At 44.3% G+C, this 22,820-nt stretch overlaps 1 protein-coding gene across 1 annotated transcript in view; it reads right to left on the bottom strand.

Moving 5' to 3' along the window:
- Positions 1-711: 711 nt before the first annotated feature.
- The window catches only part of dnah6 (dynein, axonemal, heavy chain 6), a 67,878-nt gene continuing 45,769 nt past the window's right edge, over positions 712-22,820 (bottom strand). The window contains exons 62-79 of the mRNA XM_023812438.2: positions 22,593-22,772; positions 21,873-22,106; positions 19,499-19,631; positions 18,619-18,794; positions 16,351-16,541; positions 15,871-16,031; positions 14,943-15,031; positions 13,764-13,910; positions 13,118-13,256; positions 10,941-11,060; positions 8,166-8,287; positions 7,317-7,446; positions 7,057-7,184; positions 6,162-6,347; positions 3,515-3,587; positions 3,247-3,398; positions 1,972-2,194; positions 712-1,865 (exon numbers count right to left, since the gene is read on the bottom strand). Coding sequence (XP_023668206.2) covers positions 1,762-1,865; positions 1,972-2,194; positions 3,247-3,398; positions 3,515-3,587; positions 6,162-6,347; positions 7,057-7,184; positions 7,317-7,446; positions 8,166-8,287; positions 10,941-11,060; positions 13,118-13,256; positions 13,764-13,910; positions 14,943-15,031; positions 15,871-16,031; positions 16,351-16,541; positions 18,619-18,794; positions 19,499-19,631; positions 21,873-22,106; positions 22,593-22,772 — 2,688 coding nt within the window. The 3' untranslated portion in view covers positions 712-1,761. The remainder of the gene's footprint in view (positions 1,866-1,971; positions 2,195-3,246; positions 3,399-3,514; positions 3,588-6,161; positions 6,348-7,056; positions 7,185-7,316; positions 7,447-8,165; positions 8,288-10,940; positions 11,061-13,117; positions 13,257-13,763; positions 13,911-14,942; positions 15,032-15,870; positions 16,032-16,350; positions 16,542-18,618; positions 18,795-19,498; positions 19,632-21,872; positions 22,107-22,592; positions 22,773-22,820) is intronic.

Raw genomic sequence — 22,820 nt, 5'->3', positions numbered from 1 at the left:
CTGCTGCATTTCCCGTGCCGTTAGGTGCCCTTAATACCTTTCCTTTGCTGTGACTCTAGATAAGCGGTTGCAGAAGACAGATCGATAGATGGACGAATGGTATCCTTCCATTTATGTAGTCTTTTTCTCCCCCGAGTTTCCCTGTCTTCCTGTCCCCCATCTACCTATCTCATACGCCTCCCTGTTTCCCTTTGGTAACCGGTTTTAATGAGGCATCCATTCCTCAGGTGGATGAATGTGTAGAATAGGCAGCATTAGCGTTTCATGGTCTAGGTGCTGCTCCCCACCCAGACTGACCGCCTACGCCACACATTTAGCTGATGTCAAAGCACTCCGCCACTTTTCATGCCCAGGAGAATGACGGGGGATCGGTCTTAATGCTAAAAGTCAAGCGTGTTGCAGCTAATGGCAATGGAGCAGACAGCTGCTATGGCGCTAACACCCGCCTACACCCACCCTTGAAGCGTCAGCGCCGACAGGCGCAGCCTTCATGACACGCAGTGTCATGCATCATCCTTCTCTGATGTAACGTGCCGTGTTTTTCATATTGTCCGTGTCCAATGAAAAGCACGTATCTCCAAACATCCATCATTTCAGGAGCGCGAGAGAAAGCATTTTCTCAGACACTATTTTACGAGAAAAGCAAAACAACGTAACAAGACACCCTTAGCACCACAAATAGAGACCTGTCTTTACGTAGCTGTCAAAGAATGGTTTAATGTTTTAAATGGACTAATGTGGATCGTTAACAAGGCAAGTATGTCGGTGTCAACAAAACTGATTTCGCTTTATATTCACAATTAATAATGTTATTTAGCTAGATATTAAGATGTTAAAAATAACCATATAAAGTAATACGTACAAACGACCATCATGGATACAAATGTTAACTTGTCCAAACATAAATACTAGTTAAATATTTGACTTCATTAAACATCTTTTCATTGGTTAATTAGATGTAAACACTATCAGTAGACACAGGAGAATGGGCGTATTCCATCTATAGTAAAAAGTCACAATCTCCATAAATTGGACCAACATGGTTTTCATCCTATGGTGACAATATGCCCTGAACTCAACAAACATCTCAGGCTTCCCTGATGGTGTCTGTGTGAAAGAAACTAAGAGAAACACGTCGTGCATCTTTCCTGAACAGGTGAGCGCCATGCCGGCTCGCGGTTCTGTTCCTTCTGAGTTTCTGCTTCCACATCAGCCCTCCCTGGGGACAGACAGCAGCAGGGAGTCCACACAGCTTCCTCCGCTAAAGAGCCAGCTTAGTATATAGGCGATGTGAAATACATATTCATTTTAGAGGATTCCCCTCTTTTACCCACAATTCTATTTCCCTGTGAACTATAATCAAGGGCTAAAGAAATGCTAATCCCGCTAAAACGGCTTAACCTATGTTCACTAGACTAACAGCAACTGTCTACCAGAGGCTAAAAACCATAACTTTCACAGCTCTGCTAAATTAAAGCTGGGTGATACGAATAAAGAATTCCAACAAGAAATGAGCGCAGACCCAGTCCGGTCCTGCACAGGAAGACAGGCCAACTGGAGGATAGGAAGACGCTTCTGACCATGGGCGTAATTTCCAGGGGGGTTAGAGGGGTCATGACCCCCCCCCAATAATTAGATCCAGCCAATATAACCCCCCCCCAATAATCATGTTTCCCCCGTAATGGGTAGAGACCTCGACCCCCTAATGTTCCAGCCAAAGTTACGCCCTTGCTTCTGGCTGTGGGAAGCGCTCTGACTGAATCAGTCGCTGAGTTGACAGAGTAAGGCCGAGGCTTTGGTGATCCAGTAGTCACTGGGTCGATTGGAGGGAAGCATCAACGTCACCACAAAGTTTGTTGAGTGTCCTGCGGAAAAATCATGACATAATCATGACTATTCACCACAAAGATTCAACCAGAAATGTAAGGTAGGGCCGAGTTAAAACTAAACAGTCAGCAAAGATTATGGTACCGGTGGTCGACAGAGTGCCCGCCCTGGCTGAGGTCTTGTAGAGGGGGGCGTGGTAAAGGGACGGATCTGGCACGTAATTCTGTCGAGGCTCGAAGTGAACCATGGGAAGGAAAGGGTGCATGACCCCCGGCAAAGCATCTTCCATCACCATGCGTTCGTCGTCCCAGCGGCTGGCGTCCATGAAAATTCCGTGGACCAGAACTCCGTCTTTAGGAGTGGGAAGCTAGAGGCGGGGTACAGACGGTTGTGACAACACCGATATATGATTGTATTGTTTGCACAAGCATTCTACCGAACTTCTAAGTCATACTAAGAAAGATAAAAAGCCTACCACCTAGTTATCGAGTTCTGAAAACAACACTTGGTTCTTCCTTTTTATTACACAGAGAGCAGATGCCATTTTCTTTGTAAACCCTTCAGGTCTTGCTTGCATTCCATCGGCCAGGTGGAAGGACACATGATAGCTACACAAACCATGACTTACCTTTCATTTTTCCATTTCTCTCCACTTATTAAAATCCACCTTCCACATGAGCTAAATCATTTTTACACTGCTACTGACAGCAAATAAAGCAGTAATGGATTAGAGTGAGGAGCAAATCATAACAACAAGATTAATTTCCGAGGAACACACTCTATGTGCTCCAACAGGCTATGGAGTTATTAAGCTGAGACAAAAAACAACCAACTTTTCGGGTCTGAAACACATGCAGCATTGATGTTGATATTTCCAACCCAAATTATGCTTGAATTACTAGTATTTAGCATGCAAATTAAGGCTCTTTGTTTGAATCCATTTCTGGCAGTATTTGCTAGCGTGTGAATAAGTGATGTACTATAAACCCTGAACAGTGTGGTTCCAGGTAGCTACAGATTAGTGCCTATAATTTATTGTGTGAATGGATGATGGACAATAAACCCAGAACAACGTGGTTTCATGTAGCTGCAGATTAGCACCGGTTGCCATTTGCGCTGCTATGAAAACAAAATATAATGTATTTTAATCTTTATATGCTAACTCGACTTTATTTGCGGTATACGGGTTAAAATGCAAGGTGTTTTCTTGTCATAGCAGTGCAAATGCACATAAAATAAGTACGCATTCGCGCTTTTACAAACAATCGATTGTCGCACGTATCGTTCTTAAAGGTGAATGCGTACTTCCGTACCAGTTATGTTCACCCCTGAATATAAACCCTGAACAGTGTGGTTCCAGGTAGCTGCAGATTACCGTCATTTACCGTGTGGATGTGCGACACACTGTGACTGACTGACCTCTGTCTCCATGTCCAGCTCGCTACCCAACGGCAGCATCTTCAGAGCCTCACTGACCACGGCCTGGTCGCGGTACACAGGGAGCACGCTGAACTGAAAACTCAGCTCGTCGATTGGGAGGTTATATGCCCTGGCGTGGTTCTGTAATATGCCTGTAATTTGTGGTAGCAATATTAACATGAAAAAGTTTGTACGAACTATTTTATTTGAATTTAAAGATTTTTTTGAAGTTATTTCTTTAACAACCTGAACATAGACTTCCTCCTACCTGTCAGAAAACCTTGAGGAAAAAAGAAACCGGATATCCAGAACGACTTGGGCGGTCCTCGAGTGATCCAGCTCTGAAAGGAGACAGAGGACAATGCAGGATGAAGGAAGACTTTGGATATGTTTTCATACTTTATTGTGATGCATCACTTTTTATGGATCAGATACAGATTGACTTTGTAAAGCAGGGCTGCCTAACCTTCCTCCATCCAATCTACCACCCTTGAGAGCACAGGTGCTGCCCTGATCTAACACGCCTGCAGAGGTGGAGAGTTCAGCTTCAGAAAGGAAAAATCCAGACCAAGACTTTGTTCCAGCCAACCAATTGAGCACTCTGTAACTGTACTCTACTGGTTGGTTGTAGCAAAAGCTTGGTCTGGACTTTTACTTTCTGGAACTGAACTATCCACCTCTGCACAGCTGATACAGACAATCAGGTCCTTCAGTAGCTGGCTCCGATACTGAGATGTCACTGAACAGTCTGTTTATCCGTGTCAGTTGCGTTAAATTAGGGCCACAGCTAAGCTCTGCAGGGTGGTAGATCTGCAGGAAGGGGTTAGCCAGCCCTTTTGTAAAGGATCAGTTCCAGAAAAATTGAATAAACAGAAGGTACATCTCCTGAAACCTTGACCTTGTTTATCGCCTGTGCTGACTGCGTATGAACATCATCGTTCATGATCAAAGAAGCTGTGAATGCTCATCCAGACTGTGTGAGAACAGAGAGCGGCAGCGTTCGCTAGGCCGGCCACAGGGAACGACAGCTTCAGGGTCATTCAAGAGACCGAGCAGGGTGCAGCCCAGCGGTACAAATGCAGGCTAACTTCTTCTGGAGGGCAGCAGGACCGCACTGCTCTGCTCCTCCAGCTAAGCGCTTGGTGTTGTAGACATAAACACAAGCATCACAATGAACATCAGAAGCTGGGGCAGCTCTTTCATGTATCTCCCACGGGAAACTATGGAAAGCACAAAGCTGTTTAACAAATAATAAATTCACAGCTGCTCCTCTCTGCTTTTCCCCACATTCTTTCTCTAACAAAGACAAACAAATGGAATTTTCTCTTCAAGGATTAATGCACCGTAGACAAGATCTATAAGACCATTAGTAAACAGAACACACTCCTGCAAGGGTGCTGCTCGGATTTTAAAATCAAATTCAATACTTTAAAATACATTTTTTAAGACCTCAACAAAGAAAATAATATTATAGTGTGTGTGAGAGGGTTTCTCCCCTGCGAAGGAAACCCGCAGGGCCACGCTTCTCACAAGAAAGAACTGCTGGTTTCGAATATTCATAAAAAAAAATGGGGAATTGAAACTTTAACAGGGACCCAACAGGAAAGTTTTCAGGTGTCAACAGAGCTTTCACCTCTGTAGGTCATACCATCAGGGACTTATTGCCATTTTTACACCTTTGATTTAAAAATAAAAAAAGAGAGCTAAATTTGGAATATGTGCAGAATAAAGAAACCTTTCAGATGTAAATTTTGTGCAAATTTGTCATGATATTATTGAGTTACGGCCTTTTAAATGCGTTGGGCGTGAAACTGATTTTTTTTCTATTTTGAAAATTTTGAAAAAGGCAAAAGATCAAAGATTTCATTCGCCAAATTACACCTGTCCCCATTTATAAGGAAGACAATATTTCATTGAGTTTGAATCCTTCCTTCTTCCTGCGGACCTGCTTCCCACCTTTTCAAAGAGAACCACATGAAGATAAGTTTGAAGACTTGGGAGGAACATCGGCTGCGTTCACATTACGAAGGTGAAGTGAAGCCAGTCTGATTTTGTGCCCGAATGTGACGCAGATCTGATATGGGCAACTTTTTCAAATCAGATCTGCGTCACTTTCATATGTGGTCCTATATCATATATGTATCCAATTCATGGCCATGTGACATGAATGTGAAAAGTCAGATGGGAATTGATGCGTTTTTTCTTGCCTACACACACCGGCTGAGGGCCGTCACCATCAGCCAGCACGTTTTTTTGTTGGTGACGCAGACAAAACATATCAATGTGAACATGCATGCTGTTTTGGAGGACAGATGCATTAACATTGCAGTTAGATACAGGTCACTTGTAGTTTTGAATGTGAGCCGTCAAGGTAGGTGATTCTGATCTGAGCAAAAAAATCGGAATTGAACAATGAGGCTTGTAATAGTAACGTAGTCATGCCGTGATGGACTGGCTTTGCTGTCTTGGCACGGTGAGGTAATTAGAGTTGACTTGGGAGGGCAGGGTATGATTAATGGGGAGATTTGGCTCACCTGTGTCAGGGGATTTAAAAAGGGAAGGAAACGGAATGAGGGGGAGCCATGTTGGTTCTCTGTGAGTGTGAGTGGAAACACAATGAGGGGGAGCCATGTTGGTTCTCTGTGAGTGTGAGTGGAAACACAATGAGGGGGAGCCATGTTGGTTCTCTGTGAGTGATTCCTGTTTACGGATGCGGTGCGTCAGTCGCGGCCGTTTAAGGCCACCGACAATGAAGATAGGTGATTGGTGAGGGGGTGGAGTTTTAGATAAGTCTGATAGTGAAAGTCTGATAATTGTTAGCTTGTTAGCAAAACAAAAATTGAAAGGAGAGTTGGGCAAATTTCACCATGATTAGAGCGTCAGGGGGCGTAGACTGAGAGGCGAAAGTGTCTCACATGCATGAAGGACGTCCTGAGGGTGAGGTCCTTCACCCAGCTGCCCAGGGGCTTCAGAGAGGGGTATGCGGCACTGGCCCAGTGGGCCGGCACCTGGTTATTCAGGAAGCTGTGGTAGATGCGTTCCATCTCCTCTGACATGACCACCAATCCAGCTATGGCCTTCTGTAAAGTGACCAGGGAGGACTGTGTGGGACACAGAGAGGGTATCAGCTCACAATGGCCAAGGAAAAACGCAATAAAATATCCAATATTCCAATATTCTGGGTAGCTGGATCGTGTGTGATTGCAATAGTTTACAGTAGCCTTAATAGTGTAGCATGTACTGTGAATCCCTGAATCCAAAATCCGGTAACACTTAAAGCTGTCATCTATAATGTACCGTAATGGTTGGTATAAGAATTAATACAGCAGTGCAGCATTTTCTATTGACAATCATAGGGCATTAAAGTGTTGATAATAATAGTACATATGCTCAAATGAAGCTCTCATTTGTAATGCACCATAGATACCTTCATAATGGATTATAATTGTAAGTATAAGCATTAAGGACGCTTTGTACTGCTTCATAAAGCATTCATAAAGAAAAATAAACATGGTTATAATGTGTTATGCCTATATATATATTTATAGCCATGTTTATGATACTTTATGAACACAGAATTCTTATGGACATGACATTGATAGAAAGTGTTACTTAAAATACAAGTTAACAGACAGATAAGAGGTAAGTGCATTATTTAATAGACAATCTGCTGATGTATTTTGTCTCCTTTAGAAGATGTTAAATTCCGTAATTAGTATTCGCACACGTTAGTGGGGAAACTTTCCAAGCAATCGCAGTGTCCCTAGTGCGTCTGACGAGGTCCTGAGCAATCTCAGGGGCGGGACCCACCCGGAGCACTCCAAGCAGGCCGTTAAAGCGGTCCACCTCCTGGCCCAGCACTGTGGTCAGGGAGTCCAGGCGGCCGTTCGCATCCCTGCTGAACAGGCTTTCTGTGGCCGCATCCATGTCCAGCCTCTCTGCATGAGCAGTAAGGAGGGCTTCGTCAGCTAAGCTTATCTTACGAGGCCTTATAGCCGGTAAAAGTAAGGTATACAGTGTCAACCCCTGACAATACAGATACATATAATGTGTCTCGCTACTCATCGCACCGGGAATTTTTTCCAGGATGGAGTCTGCAAGCTCGAGCACCATCTCGTCGTTGCTCTTCCCGCCACCGCATGCCGTGGACCTGGGCTGCACCTCCAGGATGGTGCTGATCAGACTCATGGTCTCCTGACGCTGGAGGTAGAGGGGACAGGAGTCTGAGCAAGTCCTGCCTTTCATTGACCCCTGAGAAACATTGCTGCCACGATGGTCCCATAGGACTTAATACTGGGCTCATTCACACAGTATGTATGTACATCCACCAATGAGCCAAAACATTATAACCACCCTCATGTGAATTGAATGTTGACTGTCTCGTAAAAACAAGTGTGTGCTGAGGTCTGGGATATGTTAGATGGCAACCTAAAGGTAGCTATACACTTGAAACAAAATTGATGGAATCGATTTAGTTCTAGCAATACACTGATGTATGAACGGTGATCGTCGTTTCGGCAAATTGCCTGTGTAGGGTCACCGAGGGCAATTTCTTCATTAGTTCTGATCCCACCTACTGTCCACAACTGGCTGACATAACGCGACACCCTGAGGTTAGTCAGCAGGACTAATTATGCAGTTACATATGAATCTTTGAATAGTGTGAATTAACATGTGTATTCGTGTATTTATGTTAATAGTAAATGTCGTAACCGTGTAACGTTTGCCATAGAATGCATGTGTTTCGTTAGCGCGTAGCTTTGAGTGTTCAGTAAATTGTTGGCTTCTCTGTCTGTGCTGCTACCAGTAGGCTACTAGACAACTAATACTCAATTCCCAGACACGTCGGCCAATGGAGTTGCGATAACAGAGTGAAAGTGCTGATTGGTTGCGAGCCGACGGAGGTGACGGTGAGAAACCTGGAATGCCAAATTGGCGTTCTCATGCATCCCAAAGATCTCTGGGTCATCGATCAAGGGCAGGGTCTCGATGTATGCTCTGTAATCGCTCAGACTGTCTGCCTGAGGGGCAAAATATATCCCTGCCATAAGCAGAGAAAGGCACTTATTATGTAATTACTTTAAACATATCATTTAATAAATATGCTGACTCTTCCGTTAAAGAGAATGACCTATTACCCAATTTTGCAGTGTCATACCCACAAAAAGCTGTGATGTCATGTATCGGTGCTGCTCTGATATTTAAATAAAACACCATTATTGGTGACACAGGCCAGCGCCCCCTCCCCCCTCCCAAAAAAAAAAAATAAATTAAAAAAATTAAAATACATGGCCACATTGTATGCCATCCCTCATCAAAAAAATAGAAAATGGAAGCTGGAGTATTTAATTCTGTAAACCAGAGCTGGCAGACCCATTGAAAGTCAATGAAATCATTGGGTCTGGTCTGGCCACCACATTGTATAAGATCTGGCTCCGCCCCTCTAGTGACATAAAATCTGTATTTGATTACACACCAATTTGAAGGGTTTTGAATTGCTGTCAGGTTCCAAGCTCCCTTTATTTGCTGTTCAGTCGTCAATACAAATTGTCCTCAGCTGGGTCAAATGCTGCGTTAGACCGACCTTGAACTGAACTTCACTGTCAAAGTCATAGACTACGCTTGCTTCACCAGTCCTCCGCATGCATAGTACTTCTGAGACCAAAAGAGTGTAAGCATTCAGTAGTACATCGGCCACTTAATGCTGCGCTTATTAATTGGTACCTTACTACCCCTGAACTGAATCTGAGGCGATTGAACACCTTTATAATAATAATAATAATACCCTGCTGCAAGGTTTTCCTTTTGCTGAACACGAGTAATTGCAACAGAGGGTTGAACAAGGCAAGGTTTTGGTGTCCTTAGCTCATGACTGATCAAGTGTACTTGTCATTGTATAATTATTTGAGGCACCATGAGGAAATCGTCTGCAGCTCCGGTGGAATGGCACAGACTCAGATGGGCGCGTGACAAACGAGGTAGCGGCTCGGCTGCGACGCACGGCTGGCTCACGCCGCTTTCTATACCGCCTGCAGCTGGGGTTTAAACCCGCTTCCGGATTTACGATTTCGATGCACAAGCTACTTATGAATCACATATTTACATTGATCATTTCCCCAAAATGACATACAATTGAGGCAAATGGCACAAATGTTTCAGTTCAGGAATCTTATGTAGCCCAGCAGCTGCTCAGTGAAATGTGACTGACTGTGATTCACTTGGTGTCGTATCAGTTGGGATCATAAAGCCATTTCTTACAATCAAAACACCAATAAAGTTTAAAGCTTCCAGCTTCCAACACGTAAGCCTGAATAATACTGTGTAATCCTGCAAGCAGCTGAGGAGCTAATTAAATATGTCTCATCCAGTTGTATTATATGAATCATTCATAAGTGAGTCATACAAACTGGAATACTACAGACGCATTATGTCCTCAAAAACAAGCCCCAACCTAAATTCTATATGTCAGTAAAACACAACAAAGAACATACTTTGAGCTCTAGATACAGTACAATCAAGTATTTCTTTTTCCAACTCAACTGCATATCATTGGTCGTGTCTTTGGCCCCGGAGGACAACAGTGGCAGAGTTTAATCATTGATATAAACACATATTCCATTCCAGCAAAAAAGCCAAAAAGCCTGTTTAGACGAGGTGCCGACAGAGAGCCAATCCCTCTGCAGCCACTGCTAATTAAGCTGGCAAGCCAGAGCAAACTGCCCGCAGGAACATGGGGAGCAAGCGGGACAAAATGTCACCAAAGAAATCACGGCTTTTCTCTGGCCATCCCACAAATCACAACAGATATTGAAAATATTCAAAAACAAGCACTGCAATGTGTCATGCTGCTGTTTTATCCCATGCAATGCGACACTGATGTGCCTACCAGCCCCCCCCCGTCAGTCTCAAACGCCCCACAAACTGACTTTAATCACTGCATAATCCCGACACTTCACAGGGAAACCCTACATGCCTGCATCTCTGACACCTTCTCACTTTTAATGAGCTGTATTTACTTTCTGTCGAGTGTCTACAGAAGATGAGCTAACAAGCATGCATTAATTCATGGAAGAATATTTATAAACGGCGACGTAACGGTGTAAAAAAACCCATGAGAACTGAAACACGGTTATGAGGTTCATGACCTACTTATTACTATTGATTAGTTTATAGCAGATATACATGCCAGTGAAGTACCAGCATTATGTCCCATCACCTCAAAACAATTTTAAAACAGTGAACTTTATATGTGCAATACTTACAGTACATTAGTCTAGGCCCAGGGTGGGAGATCTTATCTACAAAGGGCCAGTGTCTATGCAGGATTTTTGGATTATCTTTATGTCAGCTGTTCAGACCCAAGTGTGAGGGCCAGAAGGAGAAAGTTCAGGTCCAGTAAGTTAAAATCTAGACCAAAGTTTTGTTTCAACCAAGAAGTTGGGTGAGGACTCTTCAGCCAATCAGGCCTCTAATTAGTAAGATAATTGGGGAGTAGCAAAATCCCTTTTCCTTTCTGGATAAGAATACCTACCCCTTGTCTAGTAATAATCAAAATGAAATGATTAATAAGAGTCTAATTCGATCTGATCTCCATTTGTTGGACTTGGATTGGTCTGGAATTGGCAGGCCGACAGTCAGGCCCTTGTTCTTGACCTCTGTGGTCTGGCAGGTTCGCCCTGCTGTTCCCCACATACCTGACGGGGAGTAGGTGCAGCGCTCCTCCAGAGTGCCTGGCGAGAAGAAGGTTTTCAGGATGGTGCGAAGACAGCGCTGATCCCAGGCGTCTGTCACTCGGCCCCCGTATGTGATCTCCCCTGGGGGGACCACACTGAGTCAGTGGTCAGAACTGACAGGAACTCAGGCAGGACCGTGGTCGCTCAGGGGGGAGTTCAGGCAGGACCATGGTCCCTCAGGGGGGAGTTCAGGCAGGACCGTGGTCGCTCAGGGGGGAGTTCAGGCAGGACCATGGTCCCTCAGGGGGGAGTTCAGGCAGGACCATGGTCCCTCAGGGGGGAGTTCAGGCAGGACCATGGTCCCTCAGGGGGGAGTTCAGGCAGGACCATGGTCGCTCAGGGGGGAGTTCAGGCAGGACCATGGTCGCTCAGGGGGGAGTACAGGCAGGACCGTGGTCCCTCAGGGGGGAGTACAGGCAGGACCATGGTCCCTCAGGGGGGAGTTCAGGCAGGACCATGGTCGCTCAGGGGGGAGTTCAGTATAGTGTACCACTCTTTTCTCTAAAAGCTTTTTTCATGAATTGTACTTCAGTGGTAAATGAGTTAAGACTTTGTGCACCATCAAGTATTACCAAACAAATGAATAAGCTAAATATTAAACCAGTATAAGATTATCCATTACGGCCAGAGACGGCTGGTCCATAGAGATAGAAGTAATATCTCTTCTATTTTTGAGATTAAATTATGAAACAAGTAACTGAATAACTCATTATTATAGTTTTATTTTAATTTAAAAACACATTTTCTCTCTTCTTCTGAAAAAAATCACTATTGTTACATTGTAAAATGTATTATCTTCTTACCTCCAATTTTTTTTTTAATCCATCAGCATATGAGTACCGTATGTTCTGTACTATGCATAGAATATGAGGACTGAATACCGAGAACTGTAATTCTGCATTTATTGGCAATCTGAGTTTTCTGGGAAAAGGGGAGCAGGTGATGGTGCAGAGTATGAAAGGCTGATAGCCCATTTACCGTGTTTAATAAGCACGTAGGTGATGGTGCATAGTATGAGAGACTGATAGCCCATTTACCGTGTTTAATAAGCACGTAGGTGATGGTGCATAGTATGAGAGACTGATAGCCCATTTACCGTGTTTAATAAGCACGTAGGTGATGGTGCATAGTATGAGAGACTGATAGCCCATTCACTGTGTTTAATAAGCACGTAAGTGATGGTGCATAGTATGAGAGGTTGATAGCCCATTCACCGTGTTTAATAAGCACGTAGGTGATGGTGCAGAGTATGAGAGGCTAATAGCCCATTCACCGTGTTTAATAAGCATGTAGGTGATGGTGCAGAGTATGAGAGGCTGATAGCCCATTCACCGTGTTTAATAAGCATGTAGGTGATGGTGCAGAGTATGAGAGGCTGATAGCCCATTCACCATGTTTAATAAGCATGTCCTGTGCTTCGCGACTACGAAATAGGCTGCTGCACATCAATTTGATTTCCTTCGAGCATGAGGGTGGGGGGGGGGGGGATTGGGGTGAGAGCAGCCTGGGTGGTTCTGATACTCTCCCTGACAGCCTCTTAATGGGGCACAGGTTGCATCGGTACAGCCAGACCCAAGAGTGCTAACAGCTCTCAGTCTCACTCTCCTTTTGTCTCACGTGGCTGTAACACGCAAATTATATCGGTGAAAATAACAAAATCCTTAATAAAGTAACTTAATTTTTATTTCTATATAACTGAGCACAGTTCTGTGTGATGGTATCCTTTTCAGTTTAGTCTAGGATATACCTCATTGTGCTAATTTTGACTTTTTGTGACAAGTTTTCAAATCATAATTTTTCGAGTATGCACAGTCATTTTTATCCAGGGAATTACCAGACTGACACTCAAGACTTGCCTATAAGCAGAACTGGAACTGCCAAGAGTCAGTCAACTCTTTTGAATATCCAATTAAATCGCACTCTAAAACAATCAATTAAATGGTAAGCCTAATCGTGGGTTTGTAATACAGGTGAAATCCAGCAAAATTAATTTGTTCCAGCTAGAGATTTCACCACCCTCTGTACATTGATACATTGTTGGCCTGCATTTGTATTCAGAGACCATCTGAGAACACAGAGAACACAGCGCGGCTCTTGTGGCAGGAATCGGTACTGCAGCTGCCATGCCGCTGTCGCACCTGTTATGTAGATGAGGGCATCCCAGGGTATGCTTCCTGTCTGGCAGTAGAGGTTGAGGTTCAGCAGAGCACATTCCCTGTCACTGTCACTGAACTCATAGCGAATGTTCCAGCCCAGGGGCCCGAACTTCTTACGCTCCTGCAGTAATGAGGAAGGACAGGAGACAAAGGGCTGTTGTGTCAGTCATGACTGGCCGCCCCCTTGAGAGATGCATGCAGGCAGCGGTTGGGGATGAAGGCTGAGCAAAGAGAACTGGCCTTCACATAGACGTCAGCATTGATAAAGTGGCTTTCTCTACACAAGGGCAACATGTGCACAGGATGTGTGGAACAACAAACAGAAATTCTACTGTTGCTAAGGGACCATTTCACAAAGAAAGTCTTAAAAAAACAAAGCAGAGGTGGACATTCCAGGTCCAGAAAATAAAAGTGACTGTGACACTTTATACTCAACTGGTCGGTTGAAACAAAATCTTGGTCTGGATTTTTACTTTCTGAATTTTTACTTTCAGGACCTGAACGATCCACCTGTGGCTCTAAATTAGGAAACTCAACACTGACCTCAATCTTTGATAAAACAGAGAGCCGGTGATTCAAATGACAGAGTCGCTGAGTCGTGTGAGGGTGAGTGAAGACGGGGGTGCACCTGTATGACTGCGTGGAAGAAGCACATGCCAAACACGATCTTCCTCCACTGCCTAGCCAACATGTGCTCCTCAAAGAAGCTACCAGTGATCTCCGTGAAGGCCCTTCTCACGTTGGCACGAAGACCTTTAGGCGGCTCGTTGGTCACCTTCGGGGGGACAGTGAGAGATGTTCAGGTGGGGGCCAGACAGCATTGCAGGGTGTTTGTTTCTCAGTCCCTTTCTTTGGGAATAACAGGCTAAAAAAATGATCAGACTTACTGAAAAGTGTCAGTTACAATGTAAAAAGGTCATGTCTAGATGATACTCTATGCTCATATATGCTCTGTGCTTATAAACATGTACAGGCAAACAAGATCCATTCCCTCAGTCTGTCTTTAAGTCGTAGTCGGATTTGTAGGTAAGTCGGAAAAATAATAATGCAATACATAATAATAATAATAATAATAATAATATAATATTACAGTAATAATACAAGCATCTATATGCATTACTGTACTGTATCTCGAGCAGACGAATCGCAAAAGCTGTGCAATGTTTTCATGAGCGTCACAACATAGTGTGTGTTATTACAAACCATTATATTTAACACAAATTTTTTATATAATAGGCTTTATGGCAGTCCGTTCATAAGTACAAGCTTTCCATGACTGGGACATTCTTAACCCGGCGAATGCCTGTAAGTCAAGAGGCAAACAAAACCTTCCGAAGCTTAAATACATCAGGAAAAATACCAGAGAATGTAAGACCATGACATCACACTGGCTGCAGGCTACAGCATGTCATATGGGAATTAATGTGATCTGGCACATGTGCAACATACTGTAATTGGATAAAGAATGAATTTACAGCAAAAACGTACTTCTCTGTATCTGAGAGGCTGTATAAGCAGCAGATTCTCGGCCCTGTGTGTATATCCCTGATACCTTAACATGCTTCACTGAAAATGCCGTTTAGTCTGATGCAGTATAATGCATCATGAGACATGAGACATATCGGTGTTAGAAGACATTTCTTACTAGGCTGTCAGGTGGTAAACTAATCTCCAAGCATCTTTACTCTGACATCCTTACTCATGACATCATTCACGTAATGTCGCCCCCCTAGTGAGTGGCTTAATATCACGAAAGCATAGCCCCCAGTATGACGGCACGATGAGGCAGAAATACACAGAACGTCACCTTCACTGAGTTCTGCAGGACAGTAACAGGGAAGACTTTTGTCGGCATAGAACTCAAAAACAGCCTGAAATTTTCATGGATGATGGTATCTGAAGAGAGAGAATGGAACGTGCTTGGCCATATCTGAAAAACGTTCATGCGTTACCACACAGAGATGCACAGGTTGGGAATGTTAAATCAGTGAGTTCAAAGCATTCGATGCATGAGAAGCCATTAATTTTTGTGCCCCAGTTCCACACACAGTCAAAAAATAAACACAAAATGTCCAGAAGCCTGCAAAGAGAATCAAAACCAAAACCAGTTTAAAGCAGGTAAGGCAAATTAGAATCTCTAATAAACTGGATTTGATTCAATTTTCCCATCCCTGATTAATATTTTCTAAAAATACTCCCCTGTACCTAACCTCTCATGCACAGAGAACTTAACTCCCACAAAAAAAAAAACCCAGAAAGTTTTTTTTTTTTCCTAACTACTGTATGCACATTGAAGGCAAGCTCTCTAATTTAGACCTAACACAGAGAGAATAATTTAACATTTCTATACAAGCAGGAAGGGCAGATCATTGCAGAATGCCAATTTAGATCCTCATAATTACACTAGAGCAGTATTTCCCAATCCAGTCCTCAGGGACCCACAGACAGTCCCTCCTACCTGGGAGTGAGCAAAAATGTGGGCTGTCTGGCAGAGAGCTGGGAGGGAGCAAAAATGTGGACCGACTTTGAGTTCCCGAGGACTGGATTGGGAAACACTGTACTAGTGGAAATAACTGCAATATTTTTCTCAGTTTATTATTTACATATATTGTGAAATGTAGAAAAATGTATATTCTGGCTGATGAAATGCCTCATGCATTTTGTATCTGTCCTAGGGATGACTGGGTAAGCTTTGTGATGAAAGAGCATGGGGCTAGATCATGAGACAGACCTACCAGGCTCTGTGAAGCTCTTAATGAGCTCTTCCATTGCCAGCATCCAGGAAACCGCAAGATGGCAGTTCTGCAAGAAGACCCAACTGCCCGTCTTCATCCCCTCGCGGATCATCTTCTCCGCTATGGGGCCCTGCCCTTGACCTAAGGATATAGACTCTACTCTGGAAAGCAGGAGAGCCACGCAAGTCATGGAAGCCTTTGATGCTGAGCGAAAATCAAGTGCATAGATTTGATTTTCAGAGAGGTAGGGGCCAAATTGGCCCCATATTCCCCGGCCCCTAAATATACATGGTACTCCCGTAATATGGGTAGACTTGCTTCTCTAGAATCCGCACCAAATCTACACCCTTGGCGATAATCTTCTCTTTATCAAATGAATCATATTTCCTTGAAGTAGTTCTCATTCTTTGCTGCTAATTGGTGTGTCAAGGATGAACAGACAATAGAAAACAGACTGAAGCATTGATGATCAAATTTCACCTGTCCAGGTAGTCTTTCTCTTTGGCGAACCTCTGGAAAGCCCCCATGGGGTCGGAGCCGGTGCTGAGGACGAACACCAGCGGGGTGGAGGGGGACATGTCACCATACACGACAGCCAGGTCCACGGGGGGGTTCTCCACAAACCGCTTCTCCAGGCTAACGATGACGAACTCGGTGACTGCGAGCACCACCTGTGTGGTTGGACACGCAGACTCACAGACACACTGTAGGGGGCGCTGCTGGCCACAGACAAAAGGACAACTGAACACAACACCTGAACCCTCAAAGAACAAAGCATGCGTGCCCTGTAAAGGCATGACATAATGAGGGATATAGTTACACGTCCTCTATGACCATATTCATACAAGCCAGTATCTTTTTTTTATCTGATGAAAGCTTCCAATGTGTCACACTTCTATTTAGTAGCTAATTTACTTTCCAGTTCAATTGCAGAAACAATGAAAATGCGTTAAATTTAGTGACATTAAAGTATTTTTAACTGCCAAGGAGGATGTGATCAAGAGGGACAGCAGCACAAAACCAGAGACAGTTCTTGTCAGCAAACTGTGAGACGTTTTCAAAAAGACCCACGGATAGAAGATCAGTTCAGCAAAATGAAACAGAAGAATTCACCAGAGTTACCTTCACGAAATGGACAAAAACGCAGAGCTCTGTTTGTTAATCTTTCTCAGACCTTCACCTATGCTGCACCACTCACAGCTAAACTGATATATAGTAACCAGCAGTGTCTTTGGAGCTGAATTCAAATGCAAAGAAAAGACCACACATCTGTCTCCAGATGCAATGACAGTATCCTCTGCTGGAGGTCATTCAAGGATTTTATCCCATTCAGCACACCGATTTCGAGATTAAAGCAAAGCACTGCCACAGTCTGTATGCTGGGAAATGGCTGGAAAACCGCTTATTAAAAGGGTATACAAGAAATTAATAGGTCTAGGAAGATAAAAATATAGACATAAAAAACCTTTAATTCATTCATTTTAATAAACATAACTGGGACAGGTGTAAGGGGACCCCTGTGAGTGTACTATGCTCTGCAGTATCAATCTTTAATTCAGCGTCCACAAATTAAACAGAGATAAAACTGTGCTTATGAAAAGAATCTTTTCCATACAGATAAACTAAAATTATCAGGGCATGCAAATGAATGCACACATTCGCCAATGACAGCCAAATATAAGTGTGTGTGTTCATTTTGCAGCTAAATAGAGCATGAATTTGACTCGGTAAATAACTCAAGCATACATGCATAAACAAACAAATATGCAATCACAGTAAGTCTGTCAGGCTTCCTTTGCTTCCTGTTCTGCGCATTCACAGCAAAAATAGACTGAAAGAAAAATGTTGAAATGTTAATACTGTTGAATGAAGGAAAAAAAAACAACCTTCTACATCAGGACTGTTCAAATCCTGCCCTCGATTCCAAATCCAGGCCTTGTTTTCGGTTCTCCCAAGTAGTTAGTCTAATAATTACTGACCTTGGATTGGCTGCAGGCTTCACACCTGACTCACAGGTAAAGGAGGGCTGGAAAACCAGCAGGGCTCAGACCTTACGGACCGTGAATGAATAGCCCTGATCTAAATCATCTTACAGCTAGGTTGATATTCTGGGACTATCTGTATTATCTGACATTTTACTTTTTTACCATTTAAAAACTCTTTTCCCTCAAATGTACTGTTCTCAAGAGTCTGCTCTGACATTATTAAAAGAGATATATTCCAGAAATTGAGCGCTTTGCTCTGCATGTAAATCGTGAGACAGGAGGTGTGATGGAGACACTAAACCCATTGCCCAAAGCTTTTAGCATGTTGACTAAAGAGGGGTGCTTCTCCATCTAGGCTTTCCTGGACAGCTAAAATCCCCACTACAATACTCAAACCACATCTCGCTACAATACTCAAACCACATCTCGCTACAATACTCAGACCACATCTCGCTACAATACTCAGACCACATCTCGCTACAATACTCAGACCACATCTCGCTACAAAACTCAAACCAGATGTCATTCATTTTTATTTATTTTTTCAAATAATGATTAATATTATCATTACCATAGCCTAAATTATTGCTTATTGCACGTGTCTTTATTAATAACTGCGTACGCTGGAGACGTAACAGGTTCCCAAGCATATTAGAAAATTACACGAGAAAGTTCATTGGTTATTAATGAAACAGAAGGGAGAGTATCACTCCCTGTTTTCGTTCTTGGCGCCTTTAAATACGGCACGAGGACAGAACGCTACCTTTTCTTCCACTAAGCTTTTGATTAGAAGAAGCTTCTGGAAAGCGCTCAGCCTCTGGTTCCAGTGGCCCCCGACGGCACCCGACTCGTGCCCATCTGGGACCCCCTCCGAAAGTGGAGGCAGCTGAATCACATAACCATCCCAGGCCTCTGGGTTTATGGCGACATCCAGGCAGCCTGGGAGACGAGAGAGACGTTATTCATTACGAAGCGCGACACACGGAGGGAGACGTCACGCTGTTTGTAACATCAGGCATAAGAGAAACATATATCAACTATATAAACATATATACGCTACAGTATATAATAATCTATTTATATAAATTATATAATGATTATAAAATTAAATACTATAGAACATTTACAGTTTAGGCAACAAGTTAATTGACTAATGATCCAAGTTAAAAAAAAAGTACATTTTACAACAACTGGCATTTATTAAAGTAAATCTTTGTAATTTACAATTACATTGTATATAGCTACATACTTTAATGGGCGACATGTTTCACATTAAGTATTATACTTTAAGGTCTAACAGCAACATACCTCTTGTGGTTTGATCAGGTTACAATGTGTGTGTGTGTGGGGGGGGGTGTTAAAGTGCCCCCCCCCCACAAAAATGTAGCTCTTTCCACGAGCCAGTGCCCTTTTCTATTTTCTCATGTGTTTTCCCTTTTGCTGAGACTGAAAAGGTTGAATTTCTTTTCGTTCCTCCCCGCTGCTCTGATTAAACCTGCCTCTGCTCCCATGCCCCCCAAAGAGCCCCTATTCCTTCCTCCCGTCCCCATGACACACGGCTGCCACCCCTGAATAACGTCCCAAAGTGCTTCTCAGAAACCTTAAAGCCACCTGCAGCTCATACATGTCACTCGTAAACCTACCGAGAGAGACAGATATGTGTGTGGACACAATCTCCTCCTTGATTCCCCGAAAGCAGGGCAGGGTGTCCAGAGTACAGCAGGTTTGCCATGTGAGGTCCGAGAGCCAGGGGACGTCGGGCTTCTCCGCGGGACCCTGCAAGGACGCAGAGAGCAGGGCCATGTGAGATGGCATCTAGGCCCTCTGGAGTGATCGCCACAGAACACACACACAGTATCTCACTTTGTTTTCGCTGATGACATGGACGTCATCTCAAGAGAAAATGTGAGAAATAAATGAAGAGCAAACTCATTTACAGCATGTCTTAATAACATTTCCCGGACTGCTTAGGGAACGGTCGGGTTGCCCCTGTCAGCGTGGGAGTCTCCTTGCTGTCAAATTTAGGGAACATGACATTTCAGAACCGCTGACACCTCTGTCAGGACAGTGGCTCTCGCGAGACCATCCTCTCTGACACGGCTGAACCGCACATGTCCTCTAGGCAGTCTTCTCCCTTACGCACGTTACGCGCGTCCTCTAGGCAGCCTTCTCCCTTACGCACGTTACGCGCGTCCTCTAGGCAGTCTTCTCCCTTACGCACGTTACGCGCGTCCTCTAGGCAGCCTTCTCCCTTACGCACGTTACACGCGTCCTCTAGGCAGCCTTCTCCCTTACGCACGTTACGCGCGTCCTCTAGGCAGCCTTCTCCCTTACGCACGTTACACGCGTCCTCTAGGCAGCCTTCTCCCTTACGCACGTTACACGCGTCCTCTAGGCAGCCTTCTCCCTTACGCACGTTACGCGCGTCCTCTAGGCAGCCTTCTCCCTTACGCACGTTACACACGTCCTCTAGGCAGCCTTCTCCCTTACCCACGTTACGCGCGTCCTCTAGGCAGCCTTCTCCCTTACGCACGTTACACACGTCCTCTAGGCAGCCTTCTCCCTTACCCACGTTACACGCGTCCTCTAGGCAGCCTTCTCCCTTACGCACGTTACACACGTCCTCTAGGCAGCCTTCTCCCTTACCCACGTTACACGCGTCCTCTAGGCAGCCTTCTCCCTTACGCACGTTACACACGTCCTCTAGGCAGCCTTCTCCCTTACCCACGTTACACGCGTCCTCTAGGCAGCCTTCTCCCTTACGCACGTTACACGCGTCCTCTAGGCAGCCTTCTCCCTTACGCACATTACACGCGTCCTCTAGGCAGCCTTCTCCCTTACCCACGTTAGTCTGCACACTGACTCTACTGGCCAGCTTACAGCCGCAAATTAGCCGCAAAATTGTGCTAATGATATTCGAAAACGGCACACTAGCTCACTAATATCCTCTGAAGAGAATTTCTGAACGAGAGATGAAAGACTGCTATGGAAGGTAATCCGACTGACCACAGCAATTCAACAGCACCATTGATAATAAGGGCCAGTCTGGTAATGAACTAGTAATACCGTACTACTAGTATGAAATGCTCATCATGCTAGTGTGGACTAGTAAAGCAAGTACTGGACAGATACATAGCTACATAACTTTGCGTGAAGCTTCTCCGATTCAGAAGAAGATATGCAAGCATAACAAGTACAACAACCAACGTCTTGCACTATTTATTTACAGTGCTCACAACAAGTCTCGGGACACTTGCTTATTTCAGTAAAAATGTTGCAAATTGTTTGGTTTCATGACAAAAATCCAACGATAAGTAATGTTTAACATATACCTTCCACACAAACATTTTTTTTTATCAAGTGTCATAATTTATTTGTTTTTTTTTGTCATAATTTCTTTGACCGACTCATTCAGTTCTGCTGTTAATCACAGTCGTAGTCACTGGCTCTCAAAATGATACTAAACACAGATGTTTGGTGTTTTATGTAATTTCAAAGGTATTGCTAATGAAAAAGCACCCAATGAGACTTTTAAACTCAGAACAGCTCTTGTAGAACTATAATTTGGGTTTTAATGCATTACTATTTGAAGTAAATGTGAACTGATTTCTGTTATACAGTAAATCCAATGAATTTGCAACATGTTTGCTGAGTTAAACAAACATCCCAAGCGGGGGCATCGTTAGGCCTATTTTATTGGGGCCATGCCCCCCCCCAAAATATTTTTAGCCCCCCCAGATAAATGTGCATTTATTGTCTTAAGTCATGAATAGTTTGCTATTGGCCCCACCATCAACCCCCCCCCCCGCTCCCCATTCATTCATCTCTAATTACACCCCTGGTCCCAAGACCTTCTGTCACCACTGTAGTTTGAGAAATCACTCAGCTGTGGTTACACTGCACCCTCCAGCAGTCTGGATGGGAAGCGGCTTATTGCGCACTGGGCTGCCGTTTCTCCAGCGCAGTGTGGGAGGGGCGTCGCGTAAACGTCGGGGGAGGTCACCATGACGCGCTGACCTTAGAGACGCCCGAGCTCCCCCGAAGGAAGTGCTGCCACTCTGCCTCAGACACCTGGCCTCCCTGCCTCATGATCTCCACGCACAGCATGAAGCTGTAGATGGTCTTGTGGCGTTCGAAAAGGCCGCGGGACACGTTAGCGTGAGTGCTGCTCAGCGTCCGCCCCAGCAGGGTCTGCAGCCTGGCGGAAAGGTCGCAGCTCTTCTCCGACGTCTCGATGGTGCTATTGAACAACTGGCGAGGAAGATTTCCGTTAGAGCGTGAACGCCGCGTTTTTAGAGCCGGAGAAGGGAGGGAAGTGGAGGTTCACAAATAGGAAATGAACTTGAAGTAACAAGAGTATGGTACACCCTAGGTGGAGTTCCAGAGCGCACACACACACACACATTCAAAGACTCAATCAACCACTACCGGCCCTTTGGAGATACCAATTAGCTAAACCGCAATGTGGGAGGAAACAAAGAGATAATAGAGCAGTAAAAAATGTCAGGTATCAAGGGATGACGAAGCAATGAAAATTGTGGTTTTATTCTCCTCAAAGGATTAATATGGATTAATAAATTTAGTCTTAATCTTAATTTTAATCGTAAACCCAGGAATTTACCCTCATGACTAGCGGAATACCCAACCATTGAGGCAAAAGTAAGCACAACCTACTGATCCCACCACAACTATCTTTATAGTGAAACCAAGTCACGGCACAAAGAACTGCTGTCATACCTGCTTGAAGTACTTGAGGGAGAACTGGTACATGGGGTCTATCTCGGACAGGCTGGCGATGACGAAATACAGGACGGAGCCCCGTGCAGCCACTGGTCGGTACTTCTCCCGAGCCGCATTGATCATCAGCTCCGTGGCTTCTGCTTCCTGCAGACGTGTCTTAATGGCTTCTGATGTCACCTAAAAATTACAAATGTCTTAACATCAGGGAATGACCAAACAGCAGCG

This window comes from Paramormyrops kingsleyae, chromosome 25, assembly GCF_048594095.1.
Source record: "Paramormyrops kingsleyae isolate MSU_618 chromosome 25, PKINGS_0.4, whole genome shotgun sequence".
Lineage (NCBI taxonomy): Eukaryota > Metazoa > Chordata > Actinopteri > Osteoglossiformes > Mormyridae > Paramormyrops > Paramormyrops kingsleyae.
This window is presented reverse-complemented; position numbering and strand designations above follow the sequence as displayed.